Genomic DNA, 20,368 nt, shown 5'->3' with positions numbered 1-20,368 from the left:
TGGTCTATTTGCATATAGACCTACTGCAGCTCTGATTGGTTTTGTCACACCGGTCTGTGTAGAGTATGGGCTGAGTCGTGCATGTCAATGCAATAGAATCTTACTCCGATGCGTTCTGCCTACAAAAAAAGCTCTTGCATAGTTTGTTTTGTTTCGATATGTTGCATTAAAAGTGGCTAATATTTCGTTGATTCGATCACAATTGCCACAGTAAAGAGAAATGTTGATAGTGTTAACAGGGAAAACTCTAGAACAGTGTTCACCGACCTATTCTGAGTCAAGATCACTTTCTGTGTCATAATGCAAGCTGAGATCTACCACTCAGATGTTTTTTAACATGACTTTACCGCATATTGGCTTTGGTTGAATTGCCCTGCCAGTGCATTGTTGTTCGGGACATTTAAAAAAAAATATATTTCAACATTTGAGGTAGGCTATATGATCCCACCGGTAATAGATCAGTTGTTGTATTACTTGTGAGGCACAGCTGAGTGAGTGTACATTTAAATAATTTGCTTTTTATTTTACTGGGCTGATGGTGCCTGAGTTTGCACCTTCAATCACATGAAATGGTTCAAAATGGCAACAATTCGCCTACCCGGAGCGCAGGGCAGCTGAATCGGGTGCACCTAACGCCAACAGCCCCAGACGAATGAAAAAAAAAATAGGAACACAAGGCTTTATCATTTTTTTTTACAGAAATGTTTGGAGATCGACTAGGAATTCCTTAGAGATCGACCAGTCGATGGTGATCGACCGGTTGGTGACCACTGCTCTAAGAAGTGAGTGAAGTTCAAACTCATGCTTCACTCAGTGGGCTGATATTTTCTTCTGCACGGCAGTCCTGGGGGAGCTGCGCGTCCGCAGTTTAGAGGGAACATTGATGCTGAGAGTGTGTGAACTCTGGAATGGAGGGAGCACAGAGGTAAACAGAGTTGGAAAAAGAGGAATGGGAGAGAGAAAGGGAAAGAAAGAGATATATAGAAAGCGATATATACAAAGAGAGAGAGAGAGAGGCGGAACAGATGTACATACTGCCAGGTAGGTCCCAGGTAGGTGACGAGGGTGGTTCCGCTATCAGACACAGGAGGGAGGTGGGCACAACATTAGCTATGGGAGTCAAGAGGAGAAGAGGATGGGAGGAGTGGGAGTGGATGGAGAGACAGGAAGACAGACTGACAGCAAAGCGAGACAGACAGGATTCATTTGGTTAGACGTGTGAACCAATCACACAGCTGGAAAGAAGGGCCCGGAAAAAGTATTCAAGAGGGAAGAAACCAGGACTCCATTTACCACAGGAGCTGGGAGAAAAATATGAAAATAAAAAGACAGAAAATGAATGTCAGTAAAACAAATTTGGGACATTAACTATATCCATAATGGATATAATAACATTTGTGTGAAAAACTAAATCAGGCAAATGGGTCAAAAAAATATGTGGAAATGGATGTCAACATGTATTAACAGCAAGGTGATGATGGGGCATAGTTGAAATAAGGTTTTATGCAATTCCCTACAGACTTTTCCATCTGAACTTTTCGGGGAGAGAGATATTTGCATATTACATTATTGAGTAAATTATATTACACAATGTGGCAATCAGATTATCATCAGTTGTTTAAAACAAGAATATTTTATCTTGTGTAGAATGCAAAATACTCGTTCACTGTGTTGCTGGGGACATGGCTCTACATTCAGATTTGTTGAGGAAATATTATAGTGAGATGTCACATAAGGTCTACATAACAAATGGCACCCTTTTCCCTATATAGTGCACTAGTTTTGACCAGAGTCATATGGGCCTTGGTCAAAAGTGGCATACTGTATAGGGTGCCATTTGGGATTCAAACAAGGTCAGCAGGATGACTTAATGGGCACTGACAGACAGCGTCTCTGCTTTAGTTAGCCTGTGGCTGCTTTCACTAATTAATTTCTACCTATCTTTATCTTGTTTCCTTCTTCTACTCTATCTTCCTCTATCCTACTGTATGTTCCCTTTCACTTCTACTATTTCCCTCACTCCCTTCCTCTCTGACTATGTATCATAGTAATATCGTCATCAAGTCCTACTGACTGTATGACAAAGAATTATTTCATACCGTCAACTGAGTATTAACTGTGTTGTACGAACCCTAACCTGTATAATGTGTACTACTGTACAACTAGAATTGCCCTAATGTTGACATTGTCCTATTTGTAGAATCAGGTCTTGGCGGCGTCCTATGTGAGAGAGTATAGGGGTACAGTAAGGCGGTGAGTGATGAAGGACTTACATAGTACTGGGAGTCCAGTCTTGGCATGGAGGCTGCTCTGCCATGGCCATCCAGACCAGAGTAGCCCCCTATATCAGCACCGTTCTCCACCTGCCTCATCTCCACTGATTCCTGAAAAAACACACACTAGGCAATTTAGGAAAAGTTTGCAACCACTAGTTGTGTGTACCAGAGGTTTAAGAGTGAATGGTTGCTTTCATATTTCCCATCTTTGGTATAATATATGTACTAAGTACCTGAGGTTTGTTGGAGTAGGGCACGTCCTCTGACTGGCCCCTCTGTAGAATCCTTTTTCTACTGCTGGACCGCTGGCCCTCCTCAGACAGTTGCTCTCCTGACTCTTTTATGGGACTTCTAGTGCTTGGTCTGAGGTTACACACACACACCCACCCATATTAGATTACATTATTAGACAACATGATGTGCTACGTCTACCTGCTTTACTACATGTGTACAGTATTTGAATGTTAATCCATTGATATTCATGACTGTATGTCTGCTAAGAAAACCCCATGGGTGGGCACTCACACTGCTTCCCCATTGGTTAGAGAGGTGGTGGATGGCATGGGCTCTGGCTGAGACTCTGGTTCAGGTTGGGAGGATGGCAGGGGATTGGCTCTGGAGACTGTTGTCCCCTCCTCCTGCATATGGGTCATGGGCATGTGGCGGAAGAAGGCTGGGCCCTTTTTATTCTGCAGGAGACACAGAGAAGAGAAAATAATCAAGTGACGTTACGCGTGCATTAAATTCCATCCCATTTCTAGTCCTTCATCTGTCACAGTAGTGACAAATTCAAGGGATTTGGAGCCTAAAACTCGCTAATAATTTGGCCCCAAAAGAACACCATAGGACCCAATGCCTTTTCGTCTGTATGGGAAGATTTATCTCAGGAACATCTATGAGAGTCAGTCCCATGCATGAGTGCATTTTTGAGGCCCATAGATGTGGATAGAGGGCTCACTTGCCACAAAGCCTGTTTTAGCATGGGAAGCGCCATTGACAACTTTTACTATTTTGAAGAAGTTTAGATAGCCCTCAATGGCACTGCCCATGCTGTCATAGCAGCAATTATGGCAAAGATGAGCCGTCTATACAATCCTACCTTAATTGTCCCTGTGAAGTCCAGTCCCAGTTGCTGTTCCAGTCTCTTGGCCCGGTTCTGCTTGTAGTAGTCAAAGATCATGAGGGCAGCGTAGACCTTCCCCACTGTCAGCTCTCGGTTTACAACCGCAAAGGGGCAAAGAAGCTCATTGAACTCATCATCTGAAAGGAGAGAAGGAAGAATGTGAGAAGAAGAAGGAGAGAAGGTGAGAAGGAGGGTGAGAAGGAAGAAGGTGAGAAGGAAGGAGGAGATAAGGAAGAAGGAGAGAAGAAAGGAGGAGAGAAGGAAGAACAAGAGAAGGAAGGAGAGAGTAGTGGAGAAAAGTTGAAGCACTAGTTGTCTTCTCTCCACTACCAGTAGATGGCATCGGAGGAGACAGAATGAGGGCGAGTGTACTGTTGTCAAGCCATGTGTGTGTGTGTGTGTGTAAATATAGCTCCCACATACAGAGAAGACGGAACAAGCAGTAAAAAGAGAGAGTAGAAATTAGTAGAAAGCCTGGCAGTTGAGCCTACACACTCCCTCGAGGGATGACTGGTCTTTGGTGAAGCTCAGTGCTCTGAATATTATTTCCTGTATTTTCTGTCTCTCTAAGTTCTTTCTCACTTCCTTTCTCTCTATTGCTCTGCATTTCAGTTTCTCACTCACACCCTTTAACACAAACATACACTCACACCACCAGCTTGGCTTACTTTTATATGGTGTGACCAGCAGGTCGATAGTCTTCTGAGGCAGGTTGGGCCAGACTCTGGAGATATCTTTCCTCAGGTCAGCGTCACACAGACGCTGGGCCAGGACTCCTGTTGAGAGACAAACGCCTAGGTTTCACATACATCCTTACTCATTCATCAGCACCACAAACTAATGTCCCACACATCCCCATCAGGGCCAATATGTTTCAAGCATCTCAGAGTAGTGTGCTGATCTAGGATCAGGTCCCCCCCTGTCCATGCAAGTTCATAAATTTGATCTAAAATGCTTAACTGATCCGAAGTCAGCATTCCTACTGTTGATGCTTGATACATATGGCCCTGGACCGAGCAGAGCGGGTTTATTAGGCCACTACCCTCCTCTTTGAATGATGACACGATATTATTGTGATTTCTGTAAGTAAACAAAACAAGTACCTTAAAAAAAATATATCCTTTTAATTTGTTTAAAACTTGATTTAGGTTTTGTATTTATTCGTATTTGCCATATTCCCATTCTACTACTGTGGTTGGAGTGTGTTTTTGTGTAGAGGTGGTTAGGTTAAAGGTCACTGACCAGACGCCAGTTTGATCTCCAGAGCAGTGCGGATGAGCGCCATCAGAGTGGACGTGAAGTGCACCGTGTTGTCATCGGCAATGGGCATGTTCATCTTAACCAATCGCTAAGGAGAATAGACAGTCTGAAACTGTCCTAATATGGACACCGTACATGCAGAATGAATTGATATGTTTCACTTGAGAGTGAGTGTGGACTTCTAACAGCCAGTGGCTTCGCTTAGTTTCAGTCCAGCACACAGAATAGCTTTCAAGGAACACAACAACACAAGACATCTCAGAGAGGAAAGAGAACATTCAGAGCAACACTCCATGCAAATAACGTGAGAGAGAGACTATGGGTCAATGTTTGAGATGGACATTGAGGGGGACATACCCAACAAATCAATGCAATGTGTATTAGGACTCCTCAGAGAAATGCATGGTGAGTTCATCATCTTATGGACTCAGAGTAAAAAAAATGACAAGTGACAGAAAAGTGACTTAATAGCAATTTAATAGAAACTATGAGTGGTGTGGATGAAGTGGAGTTAGTCCTTTTCTGAATTCAGTAACCACAAAATGAGAGAACCAGTTCACATGTCAGCATGAATCCAAGGCAAGGCCTAGTAGTATGTTGTAGTGCTGCTATGAAAGGATGAATGAATGAAGCCATGTCTGTGTTATGGGGCCACACTCCTCCTAGCCTCCTTTCATTGTGAGAAGGCAAGCAGAGTAGAGTGATAGGCTGCATCCCAAAAGGCACACTACACCCTATATAGTGCACTACTTTTGACTAGGGCCCATAGGGTTTTGGGCAAAACGAGTACAATATATAGGGAATAAACTGCCAATTGAGACTCAGACATAGTGACATACATGCATGTAGAGCTTGATGCAGGGCTAATGGGGAGGCAGAATGAGCATGCACACAAAAACATGCAGAGACTGGGAAGGACGGATCCTATTGTCTTCAAGCGGAGGGGAATTGCAGATGAGACGTGTTTGTGTGTGTGTGTGCGCGCGTGCAAGCAAGCCTCCCTTGAGCTCAAGAGAGCGTCCTTCCATGCGGGAGCTGTTACAATACAGAGGGAGAAGAGGGGGGAGAGGAGGAAGATGTGTGGATGGCCTGACATGTCATGTAGTGCCCACTACAGAGACAGGAAAACCACAGACACGTGAGACCATCACCCAAACATACAAATACTGTATATACACATATAGGTACACACATACTGTCAAAAACACACACGCACACACACACACACACACACACACACACACACACACACACACACACACACACACACACACACACACACACACACACACACACACACACACACACACACACACACACACACACACACACACACACAATGTGGAGTTAGGTAGATGAGAGGAAGGAAAAATCCCAACACGGAGGACAAGAAAGGTAATTTAGCAGGGATTGTGAAGCTCCGCTCAGAGCCAGTTGAAAACAGAGGGGGACAGAGATACACAGGTATCTCTGTGCATTAGGGAGGGAGTTGAGCGAGATGCATTTTCCACAACAGCAAAGAAAGGGAGGAAGAAAAAAGCATTTTAAAAGGCTAGCCCCTGTCGATTAATCTCTCAAAAGCAGGAGTTATATTTGGAGAAGCCAAACACGTCAGACCCAACTAGTCGCTTGGCAGATGCTTTTATCCAGGGTACGGCTAGGTCTGTTTTAACAATGATTAATCTAGACAGCTGTGTACATGCTGGAACCACTCACAGTGGTAAACACCTGAACTGAACAATCGTTACCTTGGTCCACAATACAAGCTCTCTAAATGCTGCCACACAACACAGAACATCCCATAGAGTATAGACTCAGGGAGGATGGAGAAGACTAGAGGGGAAAGGTTGTGTTTTTAATTGTATTACTTTTCTATAGGACTAATTAAAGGGGAATTCCGCCAATTTTTAACCTCGTATTCATTATCTCATTTTATGTGAAACGTCACATTTGTTATACAGTGATTTTTCAAAACCGGCAACGGGTTTCTAGCTAACTTCATGTTAATAGTGTGGCTTGTGTTAACTGTCAGTCTTCATTTCTTCTCAGTTGAACAGAATGAAAACCTAGTTTAAAAACAAAACAAGTCTAAATGGCCAGACGGAGAAGTGAGCACAGTAAACACCAAACGCCGAGAGAGGGCAGAAGAGAACATCAAGAACAGACAGAAAGAGCAACAACAAGGACACTACAAGAGCACAGCAGGAAGTGGCTGTGACAGACTGATAGAAGCCGGGAGAGATACAGGGCAGGTGGGAGTGAGTGACAGGGGTGAGAGGAAGACTGCTGGGGGAAGAGGGGGGGTCTACCTTGTAGGCGATTCTGGGCGGGCATTTCTTTCCCAAACCTAGTGGAGGGGACATGTGACGGAGCATCTCGTACATATCGAGGTAGGTCATACGGCCACTTCACAGGGGGAGAAGTCACAGGAGGAGATCACAGGGGTCAGAGAGAGGGTTGGAGGAATCCAGGTAAGGTAGGAGGAGGGGGCAGAGTTAGAAATTACCAAAAGAAGATGGTTAAACAGAAGAGAAAATGACAAAAACAGAAATCTGTGTTATTTTATATTTCCAGTGGATTCCGGGCGGGATGCCATCCCTGTCCTGAATGAGACTGGGATGGATCAGAGGGTTGGACAGGAAGAGGTGGGGTGTTTTCCGGGAATTCAGATGGCAAAATCACGAGGTTGGATTGATCATGATGTGTATGTAGTATATACATGTATATGTATGTATGCTCAGGGCAAGGTTGCAGTTTGACTGTTCAGATGTCTTCTGTTCCTGCATGCTCCGAGACATCAGCGGTAATCAAATTGAACAGTCTCCTGGGCCTACTCTGAGACAACCATATAGGCCTACTGCATACTGCATTCAGTATGGTGAAAACAGAGATGATGATGAAGCATGGTCAGTATACTGTAATGAGACTTACATTGTGGCATTATTTTCCATTAGTTGCCATGGTTACCCACCAGCTGGTTAGTATGGGAGGTATGTGTGTGGGTGTGGGTGTGTGTGTGTGTGTGTGTGTGTGTGGTTGAATCTCTGGCACTAGGAGTCATTCACATTCATTCACTCTCCACTTCAACCTCATCCCTTCATGATTAAGGGGTGTGTGGGGTTGCAAACCTTGTAGGCCACCCTATTAGGACACTTCTTCCCTAAGCCGAGAGGAGGCGAGATAAAACGTAACAATTTGTACATATCCTGATAGCATATCCTTTCGCTGTAAAAGACAAGACAGGTTAGAGGAGGTTAGGACACAAACACAACCATTTCCAATGACTTAACATGTATATCCTCCATTGTGTGCAGTCATGGTCATTGATTAAAGCCCACCTGTAGATATGGTGCAGATATACACAGAGTATAGAAAACATGAACAACTCTTTCCACGACATACACTGACCAGGTAAATCCAGGGGGTGCAACTCAATATTAGGAAGGTGTTCCTAATGTTTGGTATACTCAGTGTATAAATAACAAGCTTGCTTATCTATAGTCATACTTGACTACAGGGTTACTGGGAGGTTAAACAGTTAAACATTAAACAACAAATACACCATGACAGCGCAATACACAAGGGGTGGAACAGTGGCAATGGTACCCACAGGAAAACAGAATAATATTAGTCTGAGGAGAGATTAAATAGCATTAATACAACAAAAATAATTCTAAACACACCTTTACTTTACAAAGTTAAACAGATGTATTTTTTCTACATAATGTAAACACCCAAATGTAACCCTATAGCCTATAAAGTCCAAGGGCCCATAGTGAATAGTGGCATTGGGGACATTTAGGACTTCTCACCCTGCTGCATCTCAGCCTAACTTCCTATTTTTGCTCTTAGAGTTCCAGTATTTCTCATTGGGTCTGATAAATACTTTGGAAAGCAGCTGAGATGTGTTGTGTGATTTAAATAGTTTCTTCCCCCTCCACAATGACAGAATGAGAGGAGCTTCAGGGTCGTCAGGAGAGCCTAGCGGATGGCGAGCAGAGTTGAGCGGAGCGGAACCATGGATTTACATCAGTCTGCCTCTGAGGCCCTAGTCGGCACTCCAGGCGCCGGCTTAACGTCACCCAGCCCCACTAAAACGAGATCCCTCCCTGCCCGTCAATCGTTGTCAAACGTCACAGAGTCATCCCACTGGAACTTAGAGCCATCTTTGATTTGTCACCGACTATTTGCTATACCCTTCACTATGACACTTCATGTCCCTCCCTTCACCTCTTCACTCCTGAACCTAAAACTGACGCTGTCTTGACTCAGGGGAAGAAAATAATAATAACCTGTAGGAGGATTAAAGATACCTACCAGGCAGCAGGGTCGTACTCGGCCCAAACACGGATGAATTCGTCCAGGTGGTGAGGCCCCAGGATAGAGGCGTCTCTGGTCAGGTACTCAAAGTTGTCCATGATGACCGCCACAAACAGATTGAGCATCTGGAGGAAGGGAGAGGGAGGTGGAGAGGTGAATGGTCCTTTCTTGCTGATCATTGGTCGATCATTGGACATTGGTCATCCTGATTGGTCATTCATTTGTGATGGCCCATACTGACCAGAAAGGAGCAGAGGAAGATGAAGGAGACAAAGTAGAAATAAGCAAAGTCACTGCCGCACTCCTTCCCTCCGGACCCTGACAGCTTATCACATGGACGGTTACTCAGACACGACAGCATGATCTCATGCCACGCCTCACCTGTTGCACTCCTGCAAAGGGACACACACACATTGTAGATACACACATATACACAAACAAACACATGCAATGTAAGCACTGTATATCCATCATTGGACACTGTATATCTACCACAAACACCACCATGAGCATAAGGAAATACATGGCTATTGTATTACATTATACTGCAATAGAAATAATAGAAAGATATGTGAAAAAAGGTCTAAAATGGAGAATGTGGAGACATGGTCACCTGAACAGAAGCATCAGAGCCTGGAAGAAGGTCTGGAAGTTGTTGTGGTGATTGATGGCTGATTCCTCATTCAGCTCAATGTTTCCAAACACCTGAAGGAAGCAGAAATGGCCAGCATGGCAGTTAGAGGGATTCCCTGTATGTTATCTATAGGTGTCCCAAATGGAACCCCATTCCCTATATAGTGCACTACCTTTGACCAGAGCCCTATGGGTTCTGGTCAAAAGTAGTGCATTATGTAGGGAATAGGGTGCCATTTGAGACACACTTTTGCGAGTTAGAAATAGGGAAGTGATTTGTATAAGAAAGTGATCCAAGGAGCTAGTGCTGATTGTATCAGCCTTTGCACAATTCCATACGATGCAATGTAATGCTATCTCCAAAAAGCACATTAGCCACGAATCATTACTTTTCTCAAATCCTACCAGAGTAGGCAGAAGACTATGTGTGTCAACACATTACCACCACCATACTTGACCATTGGTATGAGTTTTTTACTGTGGAATGTAGTGTTGGGTTTTCGCCAGACATAACTGTAGCCATGTCATCCAAAAAGTCAACTTATGTTGGCCAAAAAGCACCTGGATGATCGTCAAGACTCCTGGAAGAATGTTGGACAGATGAGTCAGAAGTGGAACTTTTAGGACAACATGGGTCCCATTATGTCTGAGGAAAACCCAACACTTCATTCCACAGTAAGAATCTCATACCAATGGTCAAGAATGATGGTGGTATTGTGATGGCTTGGGATGCTTTGGTGCCTCAGGAACAGGACAACTTGCTATCATTGAAGGAACCATGAATTTTGCTCTGTATCAGAGAATTCTAAAGGAAAATGTCAGGTCCAACTGTCTATGAGCTGAAGCGCTACTGGGTCATGCAGCAAGACAATGATACAGAACACACAAGCAAGTCTACATCAGAATGGCTGAAAATAAACATGTTTGAAGTTTTTGAATGGCCTAGTCAAAGTCCAGACCTAAACCCCATTGAGATGTTGTGGCAGGACCTGAAACCCACAAATGTCACGGAGTTAAAGCAGTTCTGCATGGAAGAGTGGGACAATATTCCTCCACAGCAATATGAGAGACTGATCAACAACTACAGAAAGCATTTGGTTGCAGTCATTGCAGCTAAAGGTGGCACAACCAATTATTGAGTGTAAGGGGGCAATTACCTTTTCACACAGATGCTTTGGGTGTTGCGTATCTTTGTTAATAAAATTAATCAATTCATTATCAACATTTGATATTATTTGTTCACTCAGGTTCCCTTTATCTAATATTTTGGTTTGGTTGAAGATGTATTAACATTCAGAGTAACAAATATGCAAAAATAGAGAAAATCAGAAAGGGGGCAAATACTTGTACAGTACCAGTCAAAAGTTTGGACACACCTACTCATTCCAGGGTTTTTCTTTATTATTTACTATATTCTACATTGTACATCAAAATTCTACATCAAAACTATAAAATAACACATGAAAACATGTAGTAACCACAAGTTTAAAACAAATCAAAATATATTTTATATTTGAGATTCTTCAAAGTAGCCATCCTTTGCCAGGATGACAGCTTTGCACACTCTTGGCATTCTCTCAACCAGCTTCACGATGTAGTCACCTTTTCAACAGGACAATGACCCAACACACCTCCAGGCTGTGTAAGGGCTATTTGACCAAGAAGGGGAGTGATGGAGTGCTGCATCAGATGACCTGTCCTCCACAATCACCCAACCTCAACCCAATTGAGATGGTTTGGGATCAGTTGGACCACAGAGTGAAGGAAAAGCAGCCAACAAGTGCTCAGCATATGTGGGAACTCTTTCAAGACTGTTGGAAAATCATTCCTCATGAAGCTGGTTGAGAGAATGCCAAGTGTGCAAAGCTGTTTATCAAGGCAAAGGGTGGCTACTTTGAGGAATCTCAAATCTCAAATATATTTTTATTTAATTAACACTTTTGGTTACTACATGATTCCATATGTGTTATTTCATAGTTTTGACATCTTCACTATTATTCTATAATGTAGAAAATCGTTTTTCTTTTATTTAAAAACTTGAATGAGTAGGTGTGTCCAAACGTTTGACACTGTATGTGTGCACGTAGATGCATGTTTGTGTGTGAGAGTGCGTTCGTGCATGCACGTGTGAGGCAGTCACACAGTGTGATCTCCAATTGAGACCACACCAAAACACCGTTAGGGCCTTCCTCCATTATTAACATGCCTCTGGGCCAGGTCAGCCTCAGTTATTGGCCCATAGAGAACAAAACACTATGACAACAGCCTGTCTTGGGTTATACATTTTTGTTCTGGACAATGTACCGAAACTTCAATGTTCACACTGTACTATACCAGACATCAGCACACAATTGAACCATAGAAGAGTCAATGCATTGTGATTATGTTGTACAATACTATCTACAGTGAGCTCCAAAAGTGACAAATGTTTTATTGTTTTGGATCTGTACTCCAGCACTTTGGATTTTAAATGATACAATGACTATGAGGGTAAAGTGCAGACTGTCAGCTTTAATTTGAGGGCATTTTCCTCCATTTTGAGTGAACCGTTTAGAAATTACACCACTTTTGGTACATAGTCCCCTGGATGAATTTGTGAATATTGATGAGTGAGAAAGTTAGACGCACAAATATCATCCTCCCCAAAGATGCTAATATCCCCTGTTATTGTAATGGTTAGAAGTTAGCATGTCTTAGGGGTATGGTATTTGTGCTTTTGTAACTTTCTCACTCATCATATTCACGATTAATGAACGATTAGCTGTAATAATTCATGTAGAAGTGATAACATAATATATTATTATTTACAATAAAAATTACTTCAAAATGACACAATACATTATTTACCATTCATTTCTATTGGACACAAAATAATCTGAAACACAACCAAAACAAACAGCAAATGCATCCAACAAAAAGTCCCAAGCTTGATGTACACTGCTCAAAAAAATAAAGGGAACACTTAAACAACACAATGTAACTCCAAGTGAATCACACTTCTGTGAAATCAAACTGTCCACTTAGGAAGCAACACTGATTGACAATAAATGTCACATGCTGTTGTGCAAATGGAATAGACAAAAGGTGGAAATTATAGGCAATTAGCAAGACACCCCCAAAAAAGGAGTGATTCTGCAGGTGGTGATCACAGACCACTTCTCAGTTCCTATGCTTCCTGGCTGATGTTTTGGTCACTTTTGAATGCTGGCGGTGCTCTCACTCTAGTGGTAGCATGAGACGGAGTCTACAACCCACACAAGTGGCTCAGGTAGTGCAGTTCATCCAGGATGGCACATCAATGCGAGCTGTGGCAAAAAGGTTTGCTGTGTCTGTCAGCGTAGTGTCCAGAGCATGGAGGCGCTACCAGGAGACAGGCCAGTACACCAGGAGACGTGGAGGAGGCCGTAGGAGGGCAACAACCCAGCAGCAGGACCGCTACCTCCGCCTTTGTGCAAGGAGGTGCACTGCCAGCGCCCTGCAAAATGACCTCCAGCAGACACACACATTTTCTACGGGATTGAGGTCAGGGCCCTGTGATGGCCACTCCAATACCTTGACTTTGTTGTCCTTAAGCCATTTTGCCACAACTTTGGAAGTATGCTTGGGGTCATTTTCCATTTGGAAGACCCATTTGCGACCAAGCTTTAACTTCCTGACTGATGTCTTGAGATGTTGCTTCAATATATCCACATCATTTTCCATCCTCATGATGCCATCTATTTTGTAAAGTGCACCAGTCCCTCCTGCAGTCCCTCCTACCAAAGTACGTTCATCTCTAGGAGACAGAACGCGTCTCCTTCCTGAGCGGTATGACGGTTGCGTGGTCCCATGGTGTTTTTTCTTGCGTACTATTGTTTGTACAGATGAACGTGGTACCTTCAGGCATTTGGAAATGGCTCCCAAGAATGAACCAGACTTGTGGAGGTCTACAATTTTTTTTCTGAGGTCTTAGCTGATTTCTTTTGATTTTCCCATGATGTCAAGCAAAGAAGCACTGAGTAGGTAGGCCTTGAAATGCATCCACAGGTACACCTCCAATTGACTCAAATTATGTCAATTAGCCTATCAGAAGCTTCTAAATCCCTGACATAATTTTCTGGAATTTTCCATGCTGTTTAAAGGCACAGTCAACTTAGTGTATGTAAACTTCTGACACACTGGAATTGTGATACAGTGAATTAGAAGTGAAATAATCTGTCTGTAAACAATTGTTGGAAAAATTACTTGCATCATGCACTAAGTAGACGTCCTAACCGACTTGCCAAAACTATAGTTTGTTAACAAGAAATGTGTGGAGTGGTTGAAAAACGAGTTTTAATGACTCCAACCTAAGTGTATGTAAACTTCCGACTTCAACTGTAAGTAAATTTGTCCCAATACTTTTGGTCCCTAAAATGGGGGACTTTATACAAAATGTGGTGTAATTTCTAAACGGTTCACTCGATATGGATGAAAATACCCTCAAATTAAAGCTGACAGTCTGCACCACATCCACACTGCTGAGGTACAGAGCTAAAACAAAAATAATTCACTGTCCTAATACTTTTGGAGTTCACTGTATCTATCCAGACATTTTTATAATCTAATAACAATAGAATTGAATGACATGGTGACACCCTGTATTCTGCCCAAGTCCACACGTATAGGGTATATCCAAATGGCACACAAATGTTGATATTCCCTATATAGTGCACTGCTTTTGACAAAGGCACTATATGGGGATAGCGTGCCATTTGGGACGCACAGATAGTCCTGATAATAACAAAGAGCCAGATAAGCTTATTTTGGCTCCCTGTTTAATTGGGATACGAAGTTTGTTACTCATGGTGGGGGGTGTCCTGATCCACCCCTCCCTCTGGGGCCCTGTAGTCATTATACAGTATCTCATTATACAGCATCGCTGATTAAATGAGGGCTCTTTTACCAGAAGACACAATTACCATTGGTTTATAATGCCATGCAAATCTAGTGGATGGCACGCACCTCCATTGTGCATACAATTGATCAGATTTGCTGCCACATAGGCTTCCTTTTTAAAAGAGCAATCAACTTTAAAGATTGGAACCATCTGTTTAAGAGGAGAGCCAGGTTCTCTGTGTGTCTCTCCCATAGAGCAAAAGCTATTGACATTCTCTTTATGATTATAAATGCTTATCTTGTTGTGTTCCGTGTATATATATTTACATATTTTCTTCGCATATCTTTTCATATATTTTTTTTCTAAAATCTCAACTTCAAAACACTCTCCTGCAACCCGCCTCACCAATTAAAAAAAATACGTATTATTCACCTCAAATCTGAAATCCACAACAGAAGCTAGCCAAAAGTTAGCCAGAAGTTAGCCAGTTCACAAGTTAGCCAGTTTTGTACAACGCGACTCAGACCAGAGCATACCGGACCTATTTTCTCTCCATATCCCTGGATTTCTACCGCAAGCTCTGGACATTTACAACTGGATCTTGCAGCTAGCTAGCTGCTATCCGAGTGACTATTGGCTAACGTCGGTCCCGGAGCAAACATCAATTATTCCGGAGCTGGCCAGCTGAAGAGATCCATCAGCCACTCCTGGGCTACAATCACCTATCCGGATCTGTTTTACTGCCGATGCGGAGCCCCCATCTGGCCTTCACGACTGGACTACCGACGTTATCTGCCTGAGGGAGTTATCCAACTTTGTCTCTCCGTCGCGACGTAACCTGAATGCCCATCTGCGGCCCGCTAATCGTTAGCTGTCTTATCGGCTGCTATCTGAATAGGTCTATCGGATAATTTTCTTGGGCCACTATAACTATAACTATTTTGCCAATTGGATTGGTCCCCTCTACCACACGGAACCCCACTAATCTACCGACGGAAACGCACGAGGTGGCTAAAAACAAACCTCCATCCTCTGCCAGCTTGCTACCCATGGCCCGGCTAGCTGTCTGAATCGCTGTGACCCCAACCAACCTCACTACTCACTGGACCCTTATGATTACTCGGCTAAGCATGCCTCTCCTCAGTGGCGTGCCATGGGCCTGGGGCCTGGGCCTTCAGTGAGGTATTACACAGTCCCACCCGAATTAATCCACCTCATTATGATGCCATGGCTCTAGACACTATACATTTAGACATAAACGCAGTATAACCAGGCGTTGCGTCACCTTGAAATTGACAAATTGACATTTGACAAAAACATGACACAATCAATGAGTCTTTTCAATATTTCCCTTCACCTTTTCATTGTGCAGCTCCGTTGCCCTGCGCGCGTGTTCTTTGAGCTGTAGATCCACTCCGGTGTCCCCAAAAGTTTTCAAAAGCACCATTGCTTGTTAGTGCCCAGCCGTACTTTAGTGTCTCGTTGCTGCCTTGGTTAGACAACTCAAGTTTGCAAAGCCAGTGTAGCTCCAAACACCAAATCGATCACTTGCAAATAATAGGCATTCCCAGCAGTACAGTTTGCAGTGCTTCTCGGAGCCAAGGAGCCATTGACAGCGCTCGTAGTTGAAACTTTGAAAGTGGCGAGCGAACGAAGCCCTTTCCCGCCTGTGACAGGCTTTGTGGCGTCGGGCGACCTCTCCTTACAATGTCTAACTTTTCTTGAAAAGTTCGTCTTGAGAATGGCGTTATAATTATATCCTCGACCAAATCGATATCTTCTCCTCCTTCCGCCATTGTGGGTTGAAAAAACAGCTTTGTAGTACGCAAATTAATTCGTTTATCAAATTCAGTTTCCTAGATCTCCATAGGACCTGCCTCTCAATATTGGTAATCCAATCAAAAGACGTGCACGCACTACGCCTGCTAGCTGGCTCCTGTGTAACACTGGAGCCAGCCAGCAGGCGTACAATAGCCAACTCTAAAGCTGATTGGTTGACACTAAATTTTCATTTCCATTCACTATAAGCGACAAGCGCCCGCAATGTTGATTCTGAAGGCCTGAGGGCAGATTTTAGACCCCTGGCAACACATGATGGCTGAATATGATTGGATAAAAGATCTAACATAAAGACAAGCCCTCCAAATCTCAACCTGGGGCTGGAAGCAGTGCAACCAAGAGGAAAGCTATGAAATGAAGAGTATAACTCTTACTCTGGGGAATAATTTAATACATATTTGTGGGAAAATATATATAAAAAAATATATATATTCTGATGATGTTTAGGCCAGCAGAGAAGGCCTTGCAGGCCCTGACGGCCCACCACTGCCTCTCCTTAATGTCAATATGCCTTGTCCATTGCTGTTCTGGTTAGTGTTTATTGGCTTATTTCACTGTAGAGCCTCTAGCCCTGCTCATTATACCTTATCCAACCTTTCAGTTCCACCACCCACACATGCGTTGACATCACCTGGTTTCAATGATGTTTATAGGGACAATATCTCTCTCTCTCATCACTCAATGCCTAGTTTTACCTCCACTGTATTCACATCCTACCATTCCTTTGTCTGTACATTATACCTTGAAGCTATTTTATCCCCCCCAGAAACCTGCTCCTTTTACTCTCTGTTCCGGACGTCCTAGACGACCAATTCTCACAGCTTTTAGCTGTACCCTTATCCTACTCCTCCTCTGTTCCTCTGGTGATGTAGAGGTGAATCCAGGACCTGCAGTGCCTAGCTCCACTCCTATTCCCCAGGCGCTCTCTTTTGATGACTTCTGTAAGCAGCATACCACCCTGCATACCACTACTGGCTTGCTTCTGAAGCTAAGCAGGGTTGGTCCTGGTCAGGCCCTGGATGGGAGACCAGATGCTGCTGGAAGTGGTGTTGGAGGGCCAGTAGGAGGCACTCTTTCCTCTGGTCTAAAAAATATCCCAATGCCCCAGGGCAGTGATTGGGGACACTGCCCTGTGTAGGGTGCCGTCTTTCGGATGGGACGTTAAACGGGTGTCCTGACTCTCTGAGGTCATTAAAGATCCCATGGCACTTATCGTAAGAGTAGGGGTGTTAACCCCGGTGTCCTGGCTAAATTCCCAATCTGGCCCTCAAACCATCATGGTCACCTAATAATCCCCAGTTTACAATTGGCTCATTCATCCCCCTCCTCTCCCCTGTAACTATTCTCCAGGTCGTTGCTGCAAATGAGAACGTGTTCTCAGTCAACTTACCTGGTAAAATAACGGTAAAAAAAAAAAAAAAAAAAAAAAACGTAATAGCCTTGGTTTCATGCATGTTAACATTAGAAGCCTCCTCCCTAAGTTTGTTTTATTCACTGCTTTAGCACACTCTGCCAATCCAGATGTCCTAGCTGTGTCTGAATCCTGGCTTAGCAAGACCACCAAAAACTCTGAAATCTCCATCCCTAACTACAACATTTTCAGACAAGATAGAACGGCCAAAGGGGGTGGTGTTGCAATCTAGTTCTGTCGTACTATCCAGGTCTGTACCCAAACAATTTGAAATTCTACTTTTAGAAATCCACCTCTCTAAAAACAAGTCTCTCACCGTTGCCGCCTGCTATAGACCACCCTCTGCCCCCAGCTGTGCTCTGGACACCATATGTGAACTGATTGCCCCCCATCTATCTTCAGAGCTTGTGCTGCTAGGTGACCTAAACTGGGACATGCTTAACACTGGGGTGCTTAACACCCCAGCCATCCTACAATCTAGGCTTGATGCCCTCAATCTCACACAAATTATCAATGAACCTACCATGTACCACCCCAAAGCCGTAAACACGGGTACCCTCATAGATATCATCCTAACCAACTTGCCCTCTAAATACACCTCTGCTGTTTTTAACCAGCAATCACTGCCTCATTGCCTGCATCCGTAATGGGTCAGTGGTCAAACGACCTCCACTCATCACTGTCAAACGCTCCCTGAAACACTTCAGCGAGCAGGCCTTTCTAATCGACCTGGCCCGGGTATCCTGGAAGGATATTGACCTTATCCCGTCAGTAGAGGATGCCTGGATATTTTTTTTTAAATGCCTTCCTCACCATCTTAAATAAGCATGCCCCATTCAAGAAATGTAGAACCAGGAACAGATATAGCCCTTGGTTCTCTCCAGACCTGACTGCCCTTAACCAACACAAAAACATCCTGTGGCGTTCTGCATTAGCATCGAACAGCCCCCGTGATATGCAACTTTTCAGGGAAGTTAGAAACCAAAATACACAGGCAGTTAGAAAACCCAAGGCTAGCTTTTTCAAACAGAAATTTGCTTCCTGTAACACAAACTCAAAAAAGTTCTGGGACACTGTAAAGTCCATGGAGAATAAGAACACCTCCTCCCAGCTGCCCACTGCACTGAGGATAGGAAACTCTGTCACCACAGATAAATCCACTATAATTGAGAATTTCAATAAGCATTTTTCTACGGCTGGCCATGCTTTCCACCTGGCTACCCCTACCCCGGTCAACAGCACTGCACCCCCCACAGCAACTCGCCCAAGCCTTCTCCATTTCTCCTTCTCCCAAATCCAGACAGCTGATGTTCTGAAAGAGCTGCAAAATCTGGACCCCTACAAATCAGCCGGGCTAGACAATCTGGACCCTTTCTTTCTAAAATTATCTGCCAGAAATTGTTGCAACCCCTATTACCAGCCTGTTCAACCTCTCTTTCGTGTTGTCTGAGATACCCAAAGATTGGAAAGCAGCTGTGGTCATCCCCCTCTTCAAAGGGGGGGACACTCTTGACCCAAACTGCTATAGACCTATATCAATCCTACCCTGCCTTTCTAAGGTCTTCGAAAGCCAAGTCAACAAAAAGATTACCGACCATTTCGAATCCCACCGCACCTTCTCCGCTATGCAATCTGGTTTCAGAGCTAGTCATGGGTGCATCTCAGCCACGCTCAAGGTCCTAAACGATATCTTAACCGCCATCGATAAGAAACAATACTGTACAGCCGTATTCATTGACCTGGCCAAGGCTTTCGACTCTGTCAATCACCACATCCTCATCGGCAGACTCGACAGCCTTGGTTTCTCTAATGATTGCCTCGCTTGGTTCACCAACTAGTTCTCTGATAGAGTTCAGTGTGTCAAATCGGAGGGCCTGTTGTCCGGGCCTCTGGCAGTCTCTATGGGGGTGTCAGAGGGTTCAATTCTTGGACCGACTCTCTTCTCTGTTTACATCAATGATGTCGCTCTTGCTGCTGGTGAGTCTCTGATCCACCTCTACGCAGACGACACCAATCTGTATACTTCTGGCCCTTCTTTGGACACTGTGTTAACAACTATCCAGACGAGCTTCAATGCCATACAACTCTCCTTCCGTGGCCTCCAACTGCTCTTAAATACAAGTAAAACTTAATGCATGTTCTTCAACCGATCGCTGCCTGTACCTGCCCGCCCGTCAAGCATCACTACTCTGGACGGTTCTGATTTAGAATATGTGGACAACTACAAATACCTAGGTGTCTGTTTAGACTGTAAACTCTCCTTCCAGACTTACATCAAACATCTCCAATCCAAAGTTAAATCTAGAATTGGCTTCCTATTTCGCAACAAAGCATCCTTCACTCATGCTGCCAAACATACCCTCGTAAAACTGACCATCCTACCAATCCTTGACTTCGGCGATGTCATTTACAAAATAGCCTCCAATACCCTACTCAATAAATTGGATGCAGTCTATCACAGTGCCATCCGTTTTGTCACCAAAGCCCCATATACTACCCACCACTGCGACCTGTACGCTCTCGTTGGCTGGCCCTCGCTTCATACTCGTCGCCAAACCCACTGGCTCCCGGTCACCTACAAGACCCTGCTAGGTAAAGCCCCCCTAATCTCAGCTCGCTGGTCACCATAGCAGCACCCATCTGTGCTG

General features: G+C 43.9%; 1 protein-coding gene across 7 annotated transcripts in view; it reads right to left on the bottom strand.

Annotated features, from left to right (window-relative positions):
• Positions 1–20,368, bottom strand: part of LOC129818346 (voltage-dependent N-type calcium channel subunit alpha-1B-like) — a 209,550-nt gene that overhangs the window by 9,421 nt on the left and 179,761 nt on the right. For 4 of the 7 annotated variants that reach the window (XM_055874150.1, XM_055874151.1, XM_055874154.1 and 1 more), the window contains 11 exons: positions 9,593–9,684; positions 9,221–9,371; positions 8,977–9,104; positions 6,969–7,065; positions 4,642–4,747; positions 4,068–4,175; positions 3,376–3,536; positions 2,802–2,965; positions 2,510–2,639; positions 2,274–2,384; positions 1,036–1,074 (listed from right to left, as the gene is read on the bottom strand). In XM_055874150.1, coding sequence (XP_055730125.1) covers positions 1,036–1,074; positions 2,274–2,384; positions 2,510–2,639; positions 2,802–2,965; positions 3,376–3,536; positions 4,068–4,175; positions 4,642–4,747; positions 6,969–7,065; positions 8,977–9,104; positions 9,221–9,371; positions 9,593–9,684 — 1,287 coding nt within the window. Of the gene's footprint in view, positions 1–1,035; positions 1,075–2,273; positions 2,385–2,509; positions 2,640–2,801; positions 2,966–3,375; positions 3,537–4,067; positions 4,176–4,641; positions 4,748–6,968; positions 7,066–7,787; positions 7,885–8,976; positions 9,105–9,220; positions 9,372–9,592; positions 9,685–20,368 lie in introns of all 7 variants that reach the window. The other 3 variants (XM_055874152.1, XM_055874147.1, XM_055874148.1) reach the window with 2 other exon arrangements.

Source organism: Salvelinus fontinalis, chromosome 21 (assembly GCF_029448725.1).
Source record: "Salvelinus fontinalis isolate EN_2023a chromosome 21, ASM2944872v1, whole genome shotgun sequence".
In the NCBI taxonomy this organism is placed as follows: domain Eukaryota; kingdom Metazoa; phylum Chordata; class Actinopteri; order Salmoniformes; family Salmonidae; genus Salvelinus; species Salvelinus fontinalis.
The sequence above is the reverse complement of the archived record's forward strand: the minus strand, read 5'-3'. Positions and strand labels throughout refer to the sequence as shown.